Source organism: Pleurodeles waltl, chromosome 4_1 (assembly GCF_031143425.1).
Source record: "Pleurodeles waltl isolate 20211129_DDA chromosome 4_1, aPleWal1.hap1.20221129, whole genome shotgun sequence".
Classification (NCBI taxonomy): Eukaryota; Metazoa; Chordata; class Amphibia; order Caudata; family Salamandridae; genus Pleurodeles; species Pleurodeles waltl.
In genome coordinates this window covers 842,774,387-842,798,686 of record NC_090442.1, presented here as the reverse complement: position 1 = coordinate 842,798,686, position 24,300 = coordinate 842,774,387, and the positions used below count along the sequence as shown (strand labels likewise).

Sequence of the window (24,300 nt, the reverse complement as noted above, 5' to 3'; positions counted from 1 at the left end):
CAGAGGCATCTTGCCAGTCACAAGTAGCACATCTTGTAGCCTTTTGAAAAGGATGCCCCAAAAAATAGCCATTACTGTCACTTCTGATTTGTCAGAAATGTACTGGAATAATTTCAGGCCATATGCTATTGTGTCTCGAGGAAGCTACCATAATTTTTTTTTGCCCTCATGAAAACCCTGTAATTAATCAAAATATCAACATATTTACTATATTGACTGAACATTTAATCTATACAATTAGGAGCCTGAACTCGGGTTTGAGCTCCCCTAAAATCTGCTTTATATATCCAATATTGCCTTTTTCCTTTATTGTTCCGCTGTAAACATTCACATTTTCATCACTGATCACATGGACTGCATCTCCACATGGAACACCTACTTTGACCAAATGTATATTCAGTTGAGCTGCATTCATCACAAGTTCCACTTGTATAAAGCATTTTTTGTGTCTGTTCTTTGGGGTTTGCACAATTTGTCTCCAAGCTTAAGTGATTCAACTTTCTACTTAGTTATAGCCGAGGCAACCATTCTTCTTGTTTAACACTAAATTACCGAGGAATACTGAGAAGCTCCTTGTTTCTTTATTGTGGTGCAGACTACGGCAATGACCCGTTTCTGTGATATATGGCCTTGTTTCTTTATTATGGTGCAGACTAGGGCAATGACCCGTTACTGTGAAATAGGCCCTTGTGTATTTGGTTTACAATATTGAGCCCATCATCTCAAAATCACAAGCAAATGCATCATATCAATCCCTCAAATCGTCTGAGAATCTGTAATCAATCAATGTGTGGTGTACAATAAGGGTAACAACAGACAAGAAACAGGACCTATCATTAGATGTTTCCCACAGGTGTCTGCCACATGTCCCCGCTACTCCTCTGCATGAGCATATTTATCACACATGTTCTGGTCTTGCCATTCCCTAAGGCCTTATTAAACTTGCATAACAGATTTAATATCCACCATTACAGCTAAACCCATACCACATAATTGGAGGTCAATTGCACTTAGAGTCTACAAGCGGTATCAAAAAGACTCTGTGGCATTACGTTTTGCTATTTTTGCCCTTCTCATTGTGAAACCCACTATTACTCCATACTGAAAGGATAAGTCCCTTCCATCCCTGGGTTTGGAGAGTCAAGCCCTATTTAAATGCTTTAGGTCTAGAGCAGAGAATTATGCAGACAGGGGGCAAGAGACTATGCAAACAGCCGATTGCCTGAACTTGGGAAGTGCTCCTGGAATCCCTAAAAAAACAATTCTAACTGTGAATGCCTCCTGCCGCCAAGGGTTCCACACTATCCATTTCTACAAGTAGTAACTATACTTACCCTGTAATCCATTATTTGAACAAAGTGAATCAGCCCCTTGCCTTGCACTCTCCAATCCAACTCAGCCTTGCTCTGGACTCTTGGCTATCCCTACCATATTGCAGCCTCCTGAAAAAAGCACCTTCTTGAAACTTTTAGCCTTACTCATACTGCTGGCCATCTTGCTGGGCCGCCAGTGTGCAAGTGAGCATGTGAGTGAGTGAGCAATGGAGCTACTGAATTTTTGTTAGCAAGCCCTGATTGCACGTTCTGCTCTGCTCTTCCAGCTGGCTCATTAAGCCTAGTTTAATTCCCCAGCTCTGGAAAAATGCTTATTTGCATGACAACGCTCAATTCCACAATAGACTCTTAACAATTAATTTGTCCTTCACCCACTATAGTGATTTTTTGCTGCAAGAAGAACTCTAGTCAATCCAAAGTGTGCTTATTGCTTTGAGCGATCAGTGCTGAGCATGGTCACGGCATTAGATCTGCTGCCCCAGGGTCGAGCCAGAGTGGCACTGAGGCAGTCATGCTAGGTTCCGGCGTGGCTTGCTTTACTCTGTGTGCTCTCCCACCACCCCCTACCTCACTTGCTTGGTGTGTTGTTGGAAGAGCCTCTTGGAGCATTTGTTCCTGCAGTGCTGTCTTCATCTTCATCCTCAGCGGCCTACCAGCCCTGGCGTTCCATTCATCCATCACATATCCATCTCTCCCTACTTTTTTCCCCATGATAATTCTATGAAGCCACCTTGATGCCTCTTCTACACGTCCTAATAAGCCAATCTTACTTGCTGGCAAATTTCATTGTCAATGAGGTCAGGGAGACCTAGGGGTAATCCTCCTCTGATACAGCACAAAAAAGGGTGAAAAAGCACCAAATTCAGGTCTTGAAATGCTTAAGCCTGCGCAAAGCCTTACGCAATCCCCATCTTCACCTTCAGAGGTCAACCTATTTGTATTACCTTTTACTACACAGTCAACAAGTATTACTTTTTAAAGGTTTAAATGAGTCACGTTCCTTAAGAATCAGTGGTTGTATCCTTGTAACACACAGTACCTGGGATGCTTCAAAAATAACAAGGGCCGCAGAGGAGGCGATACGTTGAAAAATAAGGTGTTGTGTTGGATTTTCCAGCATGGCACAGGTGATGCACCGTTTCCCTCCATGCTACAAGGTGATGTGTGGATTTCCAGTTGAACAGCCTTGGTTCCTCTCTGCGATGCAGGGATATTTTGACATCCAGTGATGATGCGTTAAACATCCAAGACGCGTTGGTAAAAAGGAGCAGGGGCTGCATCGATCCGTTAGGCGATGCAGCAATTTTTTCAGCCAGCGAGGCAGACGCTGCTTCAATTTCTGCAGGCGTTGCGTCGGCTTTACGACGCAAGGGGATTTTCTTCTCTTTGGTGAAGTCTTTGTGGCCCTGAGACTTCAGAACAGAAGGCAAGCTTAATCCAAACCCTTGGAGAGCACTTGTGTGGGAAGGCAGAGTCCTTCCAACAGAGTCGGGGCCAGCAGGCAGCAGGGCAACAAGCAGCGCAACAGTCCTTCCAGCAAAGCAGTCCAGATGAGTCCTTTGGGCTGTCAAGCAGTCCCTATGACAGAGTCCAGTTGTAAATCCAGGCGTGTCTGATTTGGTGGGGTCAGAGGCCCAGTACATATACCCAAAAGTGCCATTGAAGTGGAAACTTCAAAGAGAGGTTTTGAAGTGCACATGTTTCCCTTTCAACCCAGCCCTGTCTGCCAGGAGCCCTGGGGGGGGGGATTATCTGTCTTTTGTGTCAGGGCAGGCCCTGGTGTTTGAAGTGTAAGAGAAATGCCTACTTTCTAAAAGTGGCATTTCTGAAATAGCTATGGAAAATCCAACTTTACCAGTAAGTAGGATTTCTTACTACCATTCCAACCAAGCCAAATATGACAAGTCTATTCCTCTCAAATCAGAAATTACCACTTCAAAGCATATCAGGGGATCTCTACTGCTGGCCTGTGAGACGAGCAGGCTTCACAGTAATGAAAATGACTCTGGTGTTTTTTCACTACCAGGACATGTAAATCTTACAAGTACATGTCCTGCCTTTTACTTACATCATAGCACCCTGCCATACAACTTACTTAGGACCTACCTTAGGGGGTGACTTATATGGAGGAAAAAGGGGAATTTCAGGCTCAGCAAGTAGTTTTAAATGCCAAATCGAAGTGGCAGTGAAAACGCACACAGAGGCCTGTCAATGGCAGACCTGAGACATGGTTAGATGGCTCTTTATGTGGGTGACACAATCAGTCCTGCAAGTCCACTAGTAGCATTTAATTTACAGGCTCTGGGCACATCTAGTGCTCCTTACTAGGGACTTTTAGGTAAATTAAGTATGCCAATTGGGTATGAACCAATGGTAACATGTTGTAGAGAGAGAGCACATGCATTTTAGAACTGGGTAGCAGTGGTAACGTGATCAGAGTACTAATGCCAACAAAAACAAGGTTAGAAAAAGAGGAGGAGGAAGGTAAAAAGTTTGGGGTGACCCTTCAGAGAGGGCCATTTTCCAGCAGTTGACAATTACCTCAGGAAGTCAAACTGATTGAAAAAAAACAGTCCCCTCCCATCAACACTCAAACTATCTTGCCCCAAACGGTTTTGTTAAGCCCAGTTACCCAGACAGCAATGCTGGCCCAACAATACTGACCTTGAATAAGGTTGTGGACCTCAGCATGGAAGTTCACCCCATTTTCGTGCATCTTCAAACACTAGATAACAACCACAAGGCAAAAACTAATGTAGACACAGATACAATTGTGTCATCCAACTCTGCAACCAAATCATCAACAAAGGTGGACCATGCTATTACGAGTGCATCTAGCACTCCTTCTCCCCCAATTGTCGAAGTGCAAGAGAAAGCATCTTAAGAAGTAAAATAAAAAACAGGAAAACATTTTGAGAGTGGCAGACCAGTCCTCTAAGATCAAAAATATTGCCCATTCTATACGAAATAGCCCCAGGCCGAGCCGGTTTAAGCTCTGAATTCTGACTTATTGAGAGGGTATAATGGATAATGGAGCACTCACTCAGCCCACTTTCACTCCATCAATGCCTCAAGAAATTACTCAAATATGATCTCCAGTGAAGTCAGAGGCCAGCATCTTAGCCGTAACCATCCCACAGGCATTTTTGGGGCAAGACATCCATCCTAAAACTGACATTCCACCTAATGGGGTAGCCCCCGAGAAATTTCCTGCCATTGGGACCTCTAAATTGGAAGATCTCTCCAATAGAGCAACTGGTCACACCATTACCCGACAACTAAGAACTGGGACCTCCAATCGACAACTCCATGTCCAGCCCAAGCCTTCACCCCATTCTGGCACCTTCTCTGCTCAAAATAACTCAACTCAAGACACCTTCATGCTAGCAACAATTTGGCACCCAGTGCATATTTCTCAAGGATATAACAGCATCTTGAGCCAAGGAAATATTGTCAAACTTCTGGCCTCTCACTGAAACCTTTGCCACTTAAACTCTAGCAACATTGGGGGCATACAGTTTATTCCTTCAAATATATTGTCCCAAAAGGAAGCAACAGCTGTGACTTGGACCATTCATTCAGCAGTCAATACAATATACGAAAATCACAAAATATTAGAAGAGTGGGGTATTCTGATAACACTACCAACAAAGCCTCGATATCCTTCAGCTCTCATTCAACAAGAACCTGAGTGTGCTTCTTCCCAGCTCCCCCTTAAAAGTAAAAGATTTTGCAGGCAACCTAAATCTTCACTAACTTCATTCCTACTATGAAATGCAATAGCCTCCCTTTACTCAAGTGCCATCAGCAGTAGGCAAACTTTAACCATCTCTACTCACAGTCCAGCAGGAAGGCTGTGTATGTTTCTTACATCTCTAGCAGAAATCCATCAAGATGACTGGGGTTGGCTTGCTGCCAATCTAGCTAGCACCTTATCCAAATGACTTACACTCAAAGGGCGTCCAGCCTCAAAGCCAAGCTCAGAGGAAAAGCCCAAGCTTATAAGTCTACTTTCCTGTAACGCGGCTTGTCTTGAAAATCTCTTAACAGACTCGGCACCATGTCTTTCTTCACATCACATGACATTATGGGCCAGATGTGGCAAGCCGTTTGCATGGCGCAAACTGCGAAAAACGCAGTTTGCGCCATGCAAACGGCCTCCTGCGATGCTCATTCCCAAATTGCGAGTCGGTACCGACTCGCAATTTGGGAATGCGACTCGCAAATAGGAAGGGGTGTTCCCTTCCTATTTGCGTCTCGCATCGCGATTGAGAGTTGCTTTGTGACCGCGAATGCGGTCGCAAACCAACTCGCAGTTACCACCAGTGTCACACTGGGGGTAACACATTCCCCACATTCCCCCATGGGACCCCTTCCCCTTTGTGAATGTCGAAAAAATTATTTTTTCAGAGAACCCTACTCTGAAAAAAACGAAACCAAATGGTTTCGGTATTTTTTTCATTTTGCAACTCGTTTTCCTTTAAGGAAAACGGGCTGCAAAATGAAAAAAAAAACTGCTTTATTTACAAAGCAGTCACAGACATGGAGGTCTGCTGACTACAGCAGGCCACCATCCCTGTGAGTGCAGGGACTCGCTATGGAGTCGCAAAAAGCGAACCACCTCATGAATATTGATGAGGTGGGTCTTTGCGACCCCATAGCGAGTCGCAGACGGTGTCTGAGACACCGTTCTTCATCCTGAATTGCGACTCGCAAATTGCGAGTCTCACTGACTCGCAATTTGCGAGTCGCAATTCATCGATTTCCTACATCTGGCCCCATATGTATCCAGGAATCGTGGTGAGATGTAGAAACTCCACTGGAAGGCTACCAGGAGTTCTTCTCCCTCACCACCAGACTATCCACCAAGGGCCATGCAATGAGCGGCCTGTCTATTTTCATATTGTCAAGCTGGGACTTTATGACCTCTGTCCACGTCACTGGTCATCATAATCCCTTATGTGTGGAACTCAAGAATTCCATGTCTCACGAATCCATGAATCTGAACGTCTCAATGGGCAGATTATTTCTGCTAAATGTGTACATCCATCCGGCAGCCTCCGGGAAAGAGCAAAAAGTTAAGGAGCTGGAGCTCCTTATCTCGGACATCAGGGCCTCTCACCATAAAGCTCATCTCCGCTTGACTGGAGATTTCAATTTATACCTACTCCATATTCCCTTATGCAGCCTTTCTACTGAAATAGCAGATTCTCTGTGGCTGATTCCATTGCAGGCAACATCTTCACAAAGATCTGATCCTATAGGACATACTTTCTTAGCTACCTTAGAGGGCATGTCCTTGCACCACTGAATGGGCGCTATCCTGGAGATAAACCATCCCAGTACATACATTTTTCTCTGAAAGGATCTGCAGGCTTAGACTATGCTTTCTGTTCAATTGCATTGATCAAGGCAGTTAAATCTTCCACCATCACTTTGTGCTGCAAAAGCGACCATATGCCCGAGAGCTTGACTATAGAAAATTGTAATAATGCACATAATACTTTACGGACTGTTGGTTCGAGTGGCACTCACCAAAGCTGGAAGATAATAAAATGGTCCTTAGAAGTTGCAGCAAAATACATGACATGGAAATCAACTTTGGTTAATCAGAGCATCCCGTTGCAGCCTACAATTCATGACTGGGAACCCTTTCTGCAACATCTTCTCACTGCCCTTGCTGGTACCCAACAGCCCTGTCCAGGCCCAAGGACTCCAGGACCGACATCATTGCCTCTCTGGTTTACAAAAGACCTTAAGATCCTGAAAAGCTCTTTGAACAAAATGATCAGATCTCTGAAATGTGTGTCTAACGCTGTTTCCCTGGAGAAAATACCCAACTACGTGGCTGCTACAAAAAGCAAATCTGGCAAGCAAAACGGAGACACAAGGAAGCATTTCAGCTGGAGCTGTTCATGGCTTGTCGAACCAAAAACTCAAAGGATTTCTGGATTATTAATAATCGTCTCACTGGAGAGACTGAAACTGTCAAATTAAATGGAAATAATGTCACTGCTGAAAATTGAGCCACACATATCAGCACCCTTTATAAAACCAACAGAGAAAGCTATAACTCGCTAGCCTGCTATTGCAAACCCAGCCAGACACAGGGAAGGTCTGAGGCTGAAGAAGTTCAAATCTACCAATATTCGTGAAACTTTACGGCTAAAAGAATAGCATCCCTGATCGTGAAAAGCAGAGCCGATGCTGTCCCCAGTCCAAATGGTGTCCCTGCCTCAGTATATAAGCAGGACATTGAGTTTTGGTCCCAACTGATGGTAAAGCTGTTCACAATCTCTCTCACCAGGGACTCCATCCCCCTGTCCTAGCAATGATCAATATTGCATACCATTTACAAAAAGGGCCCAGTTGCAAGCCCCAACAGCTATTGTCTCATAGTCTGCTTGGATGTTGAAGCGAAATACTTTGCCTCCTTATTACTGGAAGAGCTGAACAGACAAGCAAATTAAAAAAGAAAAACGGATCTCCCTCAATCAAACCAGTTTCAGGCCTATGCTGGGTACTACCGACAACTTAGTGGCCATTAAGATGTTGGTGGAAAAGCAGATGAGGAAAAAACAGCTTCTTTACTGTTGCTTTGTAGATAACAGTAAGGCCTTCAACCATGTCAACCACCAGCTGCTCTAGTCAAACCCCAAAGCCCGGGACATTCCTGATCATCTTTTTTGTTGCATTCAATTACTTTACTCGGACACATGGGCTAGAGTAAAACTAGGTAATAGCTCATTAGCCTCCAGCAAGATAAAAATAGAACAAGGTGTTAAGCATGGGTGTGTCCAAGCCCTTTTTAACCTGCTCAGGTGTGACCTGGTACCTGCGTTAGATTCAGTAATCAGTGATGCACTAAAACTGGTGAATCCCCCTTCACTTCCTTGCTCTACGCTGATGATGTCATCCTTTTAAGCCAAACAGCAAAGGGGCTTCAAAGGCTGATCGATGTCCTACACCAGCACAGTAGCGCAAACAAAATGATGGTGAATTTTGAAAAGACGAACAAGGAAAAAAAGCGGCACATGGCGTTTAATCAACAGCCGCTCGGTCACAACAACCAAATACAAATATTTAGGATGTTGGCTGGACGAAAAATGAGGTCAGTTAATTCACCTTAATTCATTAAAACCAAAATCTGCCTCATTACAACTCGCCCTTCAAGCCATCATCAAATGAACAAAACAACCCACCCTCGAACCACTGTTGAAGATATTGAAGGCCAAACTCATTCCCATACTGGGCTATGACTTGGAAGCTTTCCCAGGGAAATTAAGCACTTTTTTGAATAAGAACCAGAGCTGTTTATACATCACTGTTCAAGCTCCCTCATTACGCCTCTGCAGCCCAGATCAGATTGGGATTCATGTTGTTTAATCAGCCTGTAACACAGAGAGCCAGCCTCCTCAAACATATGCACTCAGCGTGTGCCACAAAAGAAGGCTCACCGAAAAATCTATTCTGGCTGGAAGTGCTATCAGCGAACAACTTGGCACTTCAAAACCCAAGGAAGCTTGCCCTCTCAGAAGCTTTGGAGCTCAAAGGTGCAGCAGCTCTCTGTAACCAAAATCTCCCCCACCAGCAATTCAAATTAATATCAATCAAAGCAGTGCAAAAGGAATCTTTTGAACTGGATCATCAAACATTCAGGAGCAGAAAATATGTGGACCTTGTACTGAGGAGCTATGTTAAAAGAGGAGTGCAAAAATACATTACTGATACATTCTCTTTGTACTACAAAGCAAAGTGCTGCCTTATTCGAATGGGAAGCTTGTCCTCATTAGATCTGGCCACCCATATAGCAACAAGGGCAATCTCTGTGGGTTGTTTCAGGAGTCTCTTCCTGCCTACTCTGTATCTGCCCTGTGTCAACCAATGATCCCAGAAGACTCCTTTGTCATTTTCTGGTTAAACAACAGACACGGACAATACAGGCTTTCTTCTGAGTGATGCTCACCACCAAGCAATTTCCGCTGTGAATAAAATTCTGGACAAAGTGGATAAAATGTTAAGAAATGTAGCCTTACTTTCATACTCCTCAGTGTCTTAGAATTATGATCCTGGAACCCGTCTGTGGTATGACTGTGTTTTATGAGTTTTGAATGTACAGATCTAGGTTATGTTTGCTAATGATAAGAAAGGCTGCTAGTTGAATTCCGTCAACACAATTTGGTAACAAGCCACGTTCCTCCACCGCTGCTGGTTGACCGAGTGCTGAATTTGACCTATCCTGTCCCTCAATTTTCTCTCCTTGTCCAGCACCCGGCACAGGTAATGGTGCTTTTTATAGTATTTCCACAGCGACCACTTTGCACTTTTTTTACTTTTAGTATGTGGTACTTTTGATTCCAGCACTTTAAGCTCAACCTCTGGCTTCTTAGCAACTTTTTATCTTCAATTTGCTCTAACAGCAGTATTTCTTATTTTATACCTTGACATAGATGGTTTAAACCACATATGAACTGATTGCATTGTCTATGCTGTCTTCTGTTTTTTTCATATTATGCATTGCATCTATTTTAATATTGTTAGTATACCCTACCCTGTTTTTTGCTTTGATGGACTTGATTGTCTCAATAAAGTATTTTAAACTTGAAACTTGAACCTGACTTTTAATACACTTATGCTTTTACCCTAGTCTAACTGCTCTGATTAGAGTTATCTGCTTTTTAATGTCAAAATTGTTTAAATGACAATAAAATATGTGTTTTAAAAGATCAGACAAGAAACAGGTCTTTATTAACGTTTGTTTACTAAGCTTCACCTGCACTACCTTTAATAGGTATTGATACCCTTTTTTTCTGGCAAAAAAACCGCATAAGGCATATTCTGATGCGTAACATGTATACCCCGTATGTTCTCTTCAAAAATAGTTTTTACACCGATTAGTAGAATCTTTGCTCTTAAAAATCCACTAATTTGATTATTATGTCTCTAGCACAGTGTCCTCTACGATCAACGCATTAGCTGCTGTAACAATTGAGGATCTCATTAAACCCTGCTTTCCTTCACTCACAGACCGGAAGTTGGCATGGGTTGCGAAAGGGACAAGTAAGTCACATACTACAATAATACAACATTCACATAGAAGACCACATATCGTGGATCAGCAACGTGTGGGTAACTCAATAATGATCAGAAACGGAGTTTGGTTCGAACGGAAAAAGCTCCATGTGTGTTTAGAGCAGGCATACAGAGTGAACAGGCTGTGTGCGCCAATAAGCATGCCTCTAAAAATGAGGGCCTCAACTGTCCTGTTTACTGTACATCGGACTCATGGTATTGTAGAGCTTCACCAGTCAATCAGAATGTGACTCTCGCGACAATTGCTACTGCTGCTTAACTCATCTTAAAGTGTGCTGCCACTGTACACATCCAGTCGCCATTGCTTAGCTAGTACATTAGGCAAAAGCACATGCATCTTGTTAGCTTTTTCAATTTAAGACTGAAAGAGTTAGCTGAACCTCGTCTCATGTTAGCAAGAATTCCAAAGCAACATTCACTAACAGTCTAAAGTATTGTATTATTGAGAGAACAGCCCATCTTCTTTGTTGTGCACCCCCACCTGTAGCACAGGAAGTGTTACCCGACTAGCATGCAAATATCTCAAGATAATGCCCTAAAGCCTGTACATTAGGGCTATACCGGAGAGTTCGACCCAAAGTTGAATAATCTGAATGCCAACTTGAATTTGACGCTATATGATTTTTAACAAATAAAAAAAGCAACGGTTTGTTTTACAACACTAATACCAAAATAGCATAAAGGGATTATTTAGAAATTAGTCAAATTAACCATTTCAGTCCGATATTCGTCCAGCGCCCTCTATGAAAACCTTCAATTGTTCCAGTTCTATTAACGCCTTGCCAGGCTAATGTTTTAAGCATGCAAAGCAATGGCGGCAAAGTGTATACAAGTGCAAATTAGCTGTAGCCATTACAAGCACAAAAATACTTGCACGTCAAATTTGCCCAGCGTTTTGGACCATATTTACACACTTCCTGGGTCCTTTGCCACTGTCACCTCTGCCTTGCAAAAAATAAAGGTCACTCGCTGTAGTATAAACCCCAGGCCTACCAAAAAGGCCATCGCGAGCCAGAATGTGGCAGAACGCCAGAGAGTTACCATCCGAGGCAGTTGTCTCTCCTCGTAGCCCACTTGCATCTTTTAAGACCCCCTTGACCTAGGATCACAATTTGCGCATCAGATCAGAGTGACCTGTGACCAGCTTCCCCTTTTGAGGAGTGCGTCTGGGGCACCAAGGGAAGCAGATATTGCTTTATTTGTAAACGACTCCCCCGCAAAGAAGTCATTAGTGTTTTCAATTGAGCATTTTTTCCAATATCAGCTGGGCCAGCTGAGGGTGGAATCCGCACAGTCAGCGCCCCGTCCCCAGAGTAGGCCTTTATTTTATTTGCAATAGATGTGGGATTCTGTTGCTCTTGCTGTTTAATCCCATAGGTCATTATAATGTGATGGCCATAACTACAAACATCTAGGGACGCCAGTTTTACATTACAATCTCTCAGTGTTATGTGTAAATGGCTTTTGCAATTGTGCCAAAACTGTCTCGAATTTCTCATGCTTTTCTGGAGGGAATTCCACTTAAGTTGTATTTATAAATGTCATTTCCGGTTTGGGGTGTGTTTTACTGTTTCCATGAAAGGTCCATTTAACAATAACGTCGGTACTCAGAACCACAAAGATGCAATTCATGTGTTTGGATACTTGCTGCTTTGTTGATGCTTTTCAATCCTCAAAATACTTACATTTGTACATACATTTTCTTTATTATGATTTGCTTTAGCAACATCTCCATTAGATTTTTCCTTTTATTTTTTACTTTGGAAAATAGAGATGTGTGTTTTTCTGTTAGTTATAATCCGTTTGCAATATCCTTTGCGCTATTAATTCCATTCGCTGTCACATGATGTCCGAGTCTTCTTCCAAACTGAAAGATATACATTTTCTGTTATTTATAGGTATTTTCTCCACAAGATTGCTTTAAGATTAGACACCTAAATTGCATGTTATAGCTGTTTGCAGGTTGCTACTGTCTGAGACTGGGTACTTGCTACTCTCATGTTATTTCACTGATTTATTTTCGTCTGGCCACCGCGGGACGGTTCTCTCCAGCTTTATTTCTCAATTGGCGCTGCAAAAGCAGATTTCTGGACGAGATATTCATGCCTTGAAAGGAAAAGTCCTATCTTCCTGAAAAAGCTACTGTAATCCTAGACCTATACACTGAAAGGATTTCTTTTTTTGGGGGATTAGGACAATCTGTACTCTCGTGCTTCATTTTCTTGTGGTTCTTTGCTCATATCTTCTTGTATAGAGCCTTCCTTCTTTTAGCTCCTTCGTTGTCTAATGAAATTTGTATGACTTAATTTTCTGTAATGTTTGACCTATATTTTGCGATCATGTTCTTCTATTTTGATACCTTAACACATGTCAATGGTTTTTGACGGATTCTGTATTTTCTATAGCATGTAACTGCTATATTTCCACCTTATGTTCTTATGACAACAATTTCATCTGTCAAGTATTGTGTATGCCACAAGCTATATTTAATCCGATTTTCTTTTCATTAGAATGAGTCTGTTATTTGATTCTGAGTTTGTACTAACCAAGAGTTTTAAGGTGACAAAACTGCATAGCTCTATAGAGTGGTACTTCTCACAGAAACACATATTTTACAATATTCACGAAATTCACGTTTTGCCTCAATTTCATTCAAATTGACAATGCCTTTGATATAGTGTTTCTTATACTTCATACTTGTTGTTTTTTCCGTCTTTTTCTTTATCTGATTGTATCACTCTATCTTCTAAGGGTCTTTTAAATATGCACATTTTTTTGAATTCCTAATTGAACAAAAGTGGCCCTCCCAGCAGTACAGTTGTTGGTTTCTTTCTCCTGTCTCCAGACGCTTGAGTGTGTTGGAATGCTTCTGTTTGGTCCATTTTGCCTGCACCGGAATGATGGTCTATTGAGTGTTGTACTTCTTACTCGACATATCATGTGAACAGCCACTCCTTAGAGTTATGCCCAACCCCTTTTATCACACCTGTAATGGTGGCCTTCTTTCCTGCCTCTTTGTCTTGTAATAGCCCCACACTCCCAGGATTTGCTGCCAGGACTAATTTTGTAGATAACTGAAATCGTAGTTTTAGGAGGATGTTCCAATGGCAAGGATTTGACCTAGCACATCTTTCTTTCCTTTATAAAACAGAACTCAGGCCCTCAATAGATGTCCCATATCTTGTTCTCCTGCTCATGCTTTTTCTTTCTCTTGTGAGATGTTATGAGACAAGCAAATATAATGAATTTAGGGCACATATAGAATTGGAATCAGTGCCCTCCTTATATTGTGGATACGATATCTACCCCATTTTGACGGAGGTCCCACATGCACCAAACTCTGAATAAGGCTGTTACTGCTGACAATTAGTACTATTGAATTGGGTAATTCTAACATTGTATTTCTCTGCACTGCTATGAGGTGCCTGTCGTAATAACATGAAAACATGTGCGATGCAAAAACATTCATATCTGATTGTCCTGCCTTGGATTAATCAACCGCTCCCTCATGTTCTTTCATGCTCCACTTCCCCCCATGTCGAAAGAGTTCCTATTATTGTTTATACAATAGTCTGCAGTATATATTTATTCAGATGTAGATTTAAATGAATCAGGCACAGTGATATGTGGATTTTGTCATTCAAATTATTTCTGTAATTAAAAATAATCCAGCCTTTTTGACAGGTGGCCTAAGTTTTTCCTCAGACCCCATTCCGCTCTCAAATCACAAATCCAAATTTGATCTTGACAAAATGGATTTCTATACATTTTTTTCAATGAAAGCGATAATCACCAAGCACAAGCCTCCAAAAACACGTGACCTTCCTCTAACACTGAAGATTATTGACAAGCAATGACATATGGCTTCCAAAATCTATTCCTTACTAACACCCATGACTTCTTCCCTATCCCATCCTATCCAATTCAAGTGGGAATCTCACTTAAAAAAAATTAACACCACACAGAACCAACCCCTGAACTGGGCATACATTTGGACCAATCCATCATTGAATAAAATCACACCAGTACTAGCCCAGTGTAGACTATGGACAACATACATGACCCACTGAACCCCTAGCAAACAATTTAAATTAGGACTTTCAGACTCTGTCAAATGTTGGCGTTGCAATGAGCCAACGGGTGACCTTCCACACATGCTACTCCATTGTACCCACTCCCACAAATTCTGGTCAGAACTTGAGTTCATCATATTGAAGATCCTTCAGATGGAGTGCCCACCTGACCTCACCTCCATAGCGCTAGGTAGTATTCCCCCCCAAACATCCCAAATGCCTAGATGCTGTGTGTCACATTTTATGGAGCATACTAATATCAAGAGGCCTTAAAGCCATTCTTTCTGAATGGAAAGACTTCTCCAAACTCTCTACCCAGGCATGGTGGGAATGGGTCTTGTTTATCAGGTGAGCCGACAACTCTCTAAACTCCTTCTTAAAGACTCCCTCAAAGCAAAAGCAAAAAATCTGGCTAAAATTAAACTCTTACATCTCCAAGATCACTTAATCTTAGATGTCACCCTTTGCCCATTTTCCCTATTATACTCCCCTCCCCCGCCCTTGAAAGCCCTCTGCCAAAGGGTTCCCTCACTAGCCCACTCCCCTAACTGCATTCCCCGTTCCCTGCTATGCTCCCTGCTTTCCTCTACCTTCCTCTCTCTTGTTCTCTCACTTTATAATTTACCTTCTTTCTCTAGTCTCTCTGCCTTTTCTCCTTTCTCTTCTATCCTCTGTCAAAATACTACCCTGGGGTATCCTACTTCACAATAATGCTAACATTTAACCCTACAGTTCCAAAATCATATCTAGTCTCCACATCAACACAGCTCCAAATACACCAGAAACTACTGCAATAATATGCCTTTCTGTTACCACTCCTCCAGTATTAACTGAGTTTGTTGCTATTTGTTCATCATATCCTGCTATGCAATGTCTTAATCTCTTCCCCCTCTACTGTACTTCTGTTGTATGTTGTATAAATTCTCAATAAAAAATAATTTGCACAAGAAAAATTATCCAGTCTAATTATGTATCAACATTTTGTTCCAAGTTAGGATTATATTTATGTGGAATCTGTACCAAAGAAATCATCTAAACATTTCTGACCTATCATGATCTGCTCTATTGAAAAAACATTACCATAAGAGTACATTTGAGGAGCTAATTTACCATGTTAGAAATTGTACATTTCATCGTTAAATTACTTTTTGCAACAAGACTAAAAACATGATTTCTGCAAACCAATCTCTTGACACCACAAATGTTGCTGTTGCTCTTTAAAAAGGATGGAAAATATTACCTGTCCAACAACTGTGGTGAAATCCCAAGCAAAAGATGAAGTGACAAACCAGCACACTCATTCAGAGAGGAGGGTGTTTCCTCACCTCACAGACAGCTGGAGGTACTTTGATGAGATGTGGAGCTGGAGGTGCATGGTATTTTGGAATTCCCACTGAGCAGATGGAAAGAAGAGTGATATGCAAAGGTCTGCTGCCCAAAACTCATTTTCTCAAAAGAGTCCTGTTACAGGCACTCCAGCCCCTTGTAGAGAACAGTCTGACTGAGCTCTTCTATGCATCACAATACCAAAGTCAATTTTCAGCCTGAGCCCTACTACTTGACTGCGGTCTGTGATAATGAAGAACACCACTGCCCAGTAAACAGAACTAAAAAAATAAACATTGAAGGAAGCATTCTCAATTGGATCTACTTCTTCCACAAGGACAAATCAAGGATTATCCTAGTACTTCAATTCACTCTCCCACGATACATCAAGGCCACAGTAACTCAAAACTTAATAATTCCCCCCTCTTCTTCAACGTATACCTTAGGTCACCACCAGAACCTGACACATCGTTTAACCTCACATACCATAACCAAGGAGATGACACACCGACTGTCCTGAAATTCCCAAAATCCTAGCAATCTTGACAGCTCAAGAACACCTGTGAGCCATTGAACAATGGATGCTCACAAACCACTTAAACTCAATGCATCCAAATCTTAGATTCTCATGTGAAGAGACTACAAAACAAGGAACCATTTGATAACCTAGCCGCAGGAACATTGTATACCATCAACAACATCAACAGAAGTAATACATTTAGGAGTTACAATGGATATTGTTTTCCAGCTTCTGGGCTGTCAAGTGAAACGTCAAGATACTTCCTCATTATATCAAAACTGGATAATGCAGTTGACTGTACGATAGGGTCCCAATACATTTGTGAGACTCCTACAAAGAATTCAGACTGCTGTGTGGGGCAACTGCTACACGTAAACCTGCAGGAATTCATCTCCACTGCCTTACAAGCTCTTTCTTCACCCTTATGAGCTGAAGATGTACTTTTTAAAATCCTCCACATTGGCAAGGGCCCAGTTTCCTACAGGTCAACCTCAGGATGCATCCTCAGAAAAAAAGCTCTGTGATTAAAGCTGGCTCCAAAGCTAATTGTACCACCTCACAAGAAGAAGACTGAAGGTGGTACCTCTGTCTCCAGGCAAGCTGCAAAACAATGAAACCCATTTCCAGCAAGTATAAGAGCCATTGACGACCACCTGGAATTCAGGAGCATGGAGAAGAGATGGACTTCCCTAGGTAAAATTCAAGAAATGGGAACACTAAACCAAGTCAATACTACCCTTTACTGATAGGAACCTTAGTGACCTATATCATTATTGGTGGGAACAGTGCCAATCACATGCTTCAGCCCCTCCATAATCATCAAGCCCTTAGGATGGAAGAGGATTCAAAGAATTTTTTAAGCTCAAGCTTCCATGAAGACATACCCAAGGAGCAACACCAGACATGGCTGAAATAGTCAGATTCAATATGATCAGCAGCAGCAGAACCAAATGGATGACATCAAATAATGGTACTTGCTATGTTAGAAAAATATATGCCATAATTGAAATGCAATACAATTCTTCTGTAACAGCCATTGAATAACATGTCCAACTGCATGATGACCTGTACACCCAATTACACCATAGTATGAACTATAGCTTGCATGTCCACATGAATCATTAGCTCTGAACTTTAGGATATGTTACATGACAGTGTGCCTCGGGTATATTTGAAAGCTTATAACAACCATATAAATTCCATTGCATGGCAGTTCGTAATATACACATGTGAAAAACTGCATAACAAATTGCATGATTAATTTTGAGAAACTACAGGACAACTGTGTAATAAACATCATAACAAACTGCATTTCTTTATGCATGACAAAGTATCAAGTAGTTTCTAATGGTGTGAGAATCCAAAGAAGTAGTGTGCTACACAGCAGCAAAGCATTTCAACGCCTCATCAGGGGTAGAAAGTGCTGTATAAAAGCCAGTACTCTACCATTCCATATCATGACATGTGGTTCCTTGCTAGAGGGGACTCCAAAGTGCAATTGGCATCAGTGAGAGAATCAGTCCTTTATTTTGCTTTTTCCATTGAAATGCTGAAGCAAGCAAACACACATGCACACATACACCTGCCTGCTTCTAGCAGCATTAATCACTTCCTTCCATAGGACGAACTCCACCCTTCCCACGAAGGGTAGGACAAGCTGCAGCTGGAAAGTGGTGACTACACTACTCTGCACCCGGTAGAAGATGCAATGAAGAGAGGGGTGGGAGCCCATAAAGGCAGTGGCATTATGAATCTTGAGGGGGTTCCCTGCAAAGTACATGCAGTGGGGGGCACCCTCCGGAACCAGTCAGGAGCTCTCAGACCTGCTGCCTGTGCACAGTGTTGGAGGGCACCCCTGGAGTTAGTGCCCCCCTGCACTACAGATGCTGCGGGGGCTATTGTTACACCACTACATAAAGAGGATCTTGTGGGTTGGAGGGGAACAAGTGACAGGCAGGAGACTTTGACATGTGCTGAGGCTTCAAGCAGTGGGCGGTGGAGCTGTTGAATGCCCCAAAAAGGCAGAGGGGAACAGTTGCCAAGTGATGACCATTAAATCATCACCACGAATTGAACTCAACACCTGTGCCAAGGATCAGTAAAGTTGTATTTTTTTTTTTAAAGAAAAAAAAGTAACTTCACACTTTACAAAGCTTGCAAAATGTTAACATAAATATGCAGGATTACACTTTAGCCAACTATGCAACTTAGTGATATTAAGAAAAACTTGCTCACCATTCGTAATTAGATAAGCCATTCAGGATTCAGGTCCTACCCCTTGGGGTCTAGCAGTGTTTTCTGGTTTAAAATAGACAACTGCTTTTCCTAGATTACGCACGGAACACATGCTGTTTTTGTGGACCTCCAGGCGATCATTGTGTCTGTTTCCCATTTTGTGGTTTCTGTCTTGTGACAGTAATGGGGAATTATCAGCTCAGTGTATTGTTATTACCTCAGTCCACCTACCCTTAAAACAAACTGGTGCTTTTTTTTCAAGCATATGCTGGAATATGATAGAATAATTTATAAAACAATATGTGAAATTCAGGTGCCTAAACCTGGTGGGAATATGTTTGTAATGTAAAAAAAAAAATAGGTTTGCATCGGCTGGTAATATAACTCATCTTGGAAGATAGACTATGAAGAATATATTTCCAAGATGGCAGCACAGTTATGGCTCTCCAGTGGGCTGGGTCGAACATTTACCACGAGGCTGATGGCTGACGAAGGTTGAGCAAATGCCCTATTGTATGTATTTTGTTTGATGAAGTGAACCAATAGGTGAATGGCACTCTGTTGGACCAATGACTTAGTGGCCTGATTTAAAACCCATTTTCTGTAAGTAAGCTTCTCCATTCCATTATGTAATTTGCGAGAAACATGAGGGCGGTGAGACATGAAATGCGGGTTTTCACTTAAATTTCTGGATTAGGACAGTGGCTGATATACTTACACTATCCCTTGTTTAATTAAATCCTTCGAATCCCACGAGGCGGAGGCACACCACCAACAATTTATTAGCAATATTCCCTGATTATCGTGGCTAGCAGGTACCAGTGGGGACTGGTACAGCAGTTGGGTAACTTTTTTCCTTCCCGGGTATTAACAATTTAATCAGGTTTTCGGATATGAACAATTAACATGTAGGGGACGCACTTGCTTTTAATTCCACTGAAGGTTTTGTACATACTTCTCTGAGTCACACTCAAAATTTACCGAATTTTATTTTGTGGTGGGTCAGCAAGCTCCGCTGTATTCCCTCAGTGGGGTACACACTTGCGAACTGTAGTGATTTGCATGTAGGTTTATGTTTTTTCGGAAATACTACAACTCTGTCAGCGACGTTCTACTGCTTTTGTGAAAGCTGCGGGTTGTAACTGTTAAGAGGTAAACACAGCTCTTTCCGCTTGATGGGAATTCCCCACAAGTCTCTAAAACCGATTTACTGGCATCTCTGAACTCCGTTTGCTGATGTACTAACGAGATTACAACGGGCCACCGTAAACAAAGCTCTATAATTTTTGTCATGACATTTCCTTTTCACGGTGCCGTCTCGGTCCTGAAGGCAGAAGGAGAAATAGAAGGTCAACAGGGTAATTGTCTTGTTTTCTTACCTCCCTCTTATCCTTGCTCCTGAACAGGGAAAGGGGACAACCCTCTGAAAGCTGTGTGGGTCAAAGGTTATGCGACATCTCTCGCATGGCCCCTGGCATTTTGTTGAAATACATCCATGCACAGGACTAATGCTATTAAAGACCAGGGTAACTACAGATAGAAATTACAGCTTTAGAGAAGGAGTAGTTCCTGCCCCCTTTGTTTATAATAAGGATTTGTCTCAGGAACATTTCTACAATTGCTTTATTCTTTCTTATATGACACTCAGTAACTGCACACAGAGGTCAGTTTCTATAAACAATTTGTTGCATTTGTAACATAGGTACATTAAGATTCAGCGAAATAATGCATTGTTTGTCAAGGTTCATGCACCAGTATAAACCATTGCCAAATTAGTTATATCAGAATGCTGCATAAGGTTGTTCCGCTTCTTCCGGTGGATTGTCGAAAGATGATTGATTCAATGAATGAATTCAAAATATTCAAACTAATATCCCCTCTAGTTTTGATTACTCTAACTCTTTATAGCTAGGCCTCCTGATGTTCTGGCTTACTAGGTGGGGACGTCTTCAAAGCACTGCGGCTAGGTGTCTGTTGAACCTCCCCTCACGCTCTTCTACAGCCAGTCATTTAAGTGCGCTCCATTGGGTTGCCAGTGAGGCCCTTCCCTTTCTCCGCCTTACTGGTTCACTTCAAGGTACTATATTAGCAACAGGGCGCTCTTTTTGAATAGTAGTGCTCTCTCTAAATGCATAAATAAATAAATGCAATGAAAGAAAATCACTGTCCATCCCACGAACATGTAAACTGTTGTATCATGTAACTAAAGGGTGCATTGCTGCATAATGTAAAATAAAATACAAGATATTTCCGTTGCTACCAATTAGATAAAACACAGCTCTATAGCTCTATAGATTAAAAAAGCTAATGTATAATTTATTTCCATTTAGGTCTACTTTTTGGCGCAGTGTGCATTGCTATGTCTGCTGTGGCATCATTCATGGGGAGTGTGATTCAGGTTGGTGTTTTAAACTTGTGAAAACATTCCTTAATGATACTTTTCAGAGGGATCTTAGTACTTTGTTTAATTTGTATGGCGAGCTTCAGCAGAACAACTGTGCAGCAATAGGGTTCAGCTCATCACAAGGGTGTGCTGGAGCAATTACGTCCAACCAGTAACCCCCACTCTTCACAGTTTAAAATGACACTGATGATGCAGTCTGGACCGGAACATTCCCCACTTGCACATGAAATGATAATTACTTCCCTAGGAACCAGCCTTAATATGGCATTGAATCCTTGCTAGCCACATTGAAGCCCAAATACAGGTGGCACAGCAGATTATGGGCCAGATGTATGAAAGCTTTTTGCATTCGCAAACGGCGCGAATGCCCGTTTGCGAATGCAAAAAGCCATTTCAGAATGTATCAAAGGCATTCTGAAAGCAATTTTAAGGAATCGCTAAAATAGTGATTCCTTAAAATTGTGACCCTGTTTAGAGAGTCGCAAATTGCGACTCTCTAAATAAGAAATCGCAAATAAGGAATCCTTTTTTGCGATTTCTAAAGCAAATGTAAGAAGCAATTCCTTAATGCGAATTGGGCATTAAGGAGTGGCTATTTACCACCAAGTTTAACTTGGTGGTAACCATGTGCAAATTTTAAAAATGCATTTTTAAAATTTACATGTAAAGCACACATGCCCTTTTGGCATGTGTGCACCTTACATGTTGTAAAAAAATATTTTGGGGTGCAGCAGAGGAGGCCTAAGGCCCCCAGCACCCTGTACTTTGCATTTTCCAAAATTGCAAATTCCAGTTAGGAATTCGCAATTTGGGACAGACAAAATATTCGCAATGATGGGCCGACAGGCCCATAGGTGCGAATGGGGCCGGTAGCACAATTTGCGATTCGGTAATAGCATTTGCGATGTTTAAGAAATCGCTATTACCGAATCGCAAATGTGATACATTGCATTTTGCGAATCAGAAATAGCGTTTTCTTAAAAATCGCTATGTCCGATTCGCAAAAGGCCTTCTTCATACATCTGGCGCCATGCCTTTCGGTGACAGCCATGGCATGTTCTTCCTGCCGTTTGATGCAGGTTACATCACCACTAGTTGCATTGCTGCTGATGATAGTCAACCTGATGGTGGCCTGCAATGCTACCAACAACATTATTTGGCAGGATCGTCTTAGAGGAATGGCATATATGGAAAATTAGTCCATATCACTTTTCTTGTCAGGGGTACTTTCTATTACCTCAGGTCACATCTTTTTGAGTGGTGCAACAGTGTTCACTCTTGCCCACTTTTCTTTTTAGTATAAATATTTGTGCCTCCTAAGCTTCAATGCTAGTTTCACATAATGCCCAGAAGCATGCACATATATGCTTATTAAAAAATACAGCTTTAAAATGTTCATGAAAAATACATTGGTTTCTCTGTGTCGTTTTCACATGATCAGTCATAAGGTCCACCTTTCCATCCTTTCATTACTCAGAGGGATTGACATTCTAATCATCAGGTTTTCCTCCTTTCTCTTCAGTAAATCTCTCTACAGTTGGGTGCCACCAGAATTGGCCTCCTCACAGGCATTATTGCCTTGACCCAGTTACTGACACTATTTCACATATTTGTGAGCCACTAATGATCTAGTGTTGGGCAACGGTATCTCTCACCACCAGCTTGCTGAAGATACTCAATCACGTGTTAAAATGCCCTCTACAGAGGCAGTCCAGAGCCTAAAGGACTGAATCAATGTTGGATTAGACAGTGGGTTCTCTAGCTCCTGTAATCTGAATCTTTGCTGTAAGAAATTGGAGTATTAGTTGAGGGAGGGTCAGAACCCACCTCAAATAATAATCAAAATTGTGTTTCAGATGAACCACTAAAATAACTAAATTAACCTGTGCATATCCCTCTGGTAGCTTGGCACAAAGCAGTCAGGCTTCACGTAGAGTTAATGCATAAAGTACCCAAACAGTAATAAGTAAAACAAAATAAAAATCTCAAACCAATTTAGAAAATTAGGCAAGATTTAAATGAATATAATGACATATAATGACACTAAAACAACACAAATCCAATAGTAGAACCAGAGATATGAATTTTAGAAGTTTGAATTAAAAAAAGCACCAGAAAGAACAAAGCTGTAGCCATGTTTTCCTGGTCACTGGGTCAAAGCCAAAAGTTAAGGCCAACTGTGATGGATTGCTGGTCTGATATAAGGAGTAGATATGTCCCAGGGGAAAGTTAACTTTAACACTTGCAAACTTTTATGGAGAAAAAAAGTTTGTAAGCGTGTCAGCAGCGGAGTAAGCTGCCAGCTAAACCTTAAGCGTGGCAATGGTGGTCTGTGGTAGCTGGGGGTCCCAGTGTGGATCTTGACAAAGTTCTGAGTCCGTGATCAGGAACCAGCAATTTGATGCAAACAGCTGCAGCTTACATGGCAATCCCAGTCTCTGTTGCTTCTCCAGCCACAAAATTGGTAAAAAGTTTCTAAGTTCCATTACTTGCAGTTCGGGGGACAGGAGGAGTACATTATAACACCAGCCAAAGGTCAATGACCTAGGGGTGCTACCTGGAGGTTAGGACTCCCATCAACTGAGGCCATTAGCAGAGTCCAGGGCAGGTCCAGTTGGTACTGGTCAGCAGGTGCAGGGTAAGGGCCATTGGAAGCTTATTGTGTCCCTGTAGTTCAAACAGGAGGTGAGCCAGCTGACCCTTGGAGTCACCTCTGGAGTCCTGGGTTCAAGGCAAGCAGGTCCATTCTTGCAGGTCCAGGGGTGTTCTTAGGACAGTTATGTGGAGTTCTCTTTTATGCCTAGTGCCAGCGACCCTTTTTAACTCCCTAAACCAGTTCTAGTCAGTTCTTCTACTCCCTCATGGTTTGGTGCCAGCATGACTAGAGAGACAAAGGGAAGGCAGGCCTAGATGTGACCTTCATCTGCCAATGACAAGTAAGCATCCTTTGAAGCTCAGGAAGGGGCTGGGCACAGCTGCCTCAGGCCTTCCTGTCAAGAGAGGAGTCACCCATCCAATGCAGAGAGCCCTTTGTCACTTGCCTTGGAGCAATACATATGTCACCACAGGGGAGCCATCAGCTAGATACTGGCAGGAAAACATGTGGTTTTAGGCAGAAAAATGAAATCTTTCTAAAAATGTAATTTCCAAAATAGTAATGTGTAATCTAACTTGACCATTAAGTTGGATTTTTAAATTACTATATAATGAGTCCTTGATCCATTTTCTAGCTATTCTCAAACTGAAATTGGAACTTCATATGTTGAAGGGCCTGTCTTGTCACAGTGAAAAACAGCTTTGGGGCTTTTTCACTGC

General features: G+C 42.0%; 1 protein-coding gene across 1 annotated transcript in view; it reads left to right on the top strand.

The window, feature by feature from the left end:
• Positions 1–24,300, top strand: part of LOC138288222 (sodium-coupled monocarboxylate transporter 1-like) — a 237,024-nt gene that overhangs the window by 168,725 nt on the left and 43,999 nt on the right. Inside the window, exons 9-10 of the mRNA XM_069229605.1 lie at positions 10,282–10,394; positions 20,912–20,979. Of these exons, the coding sequence (XP_069085706.1) occupies positions 10,282–10,394; positions 20,912–20,979 (181 nt within the window). The remainder of the gene's footprint in view (positions 1–10,281; positions 10,395–20,911; positions 20,980–24,300) is intronic.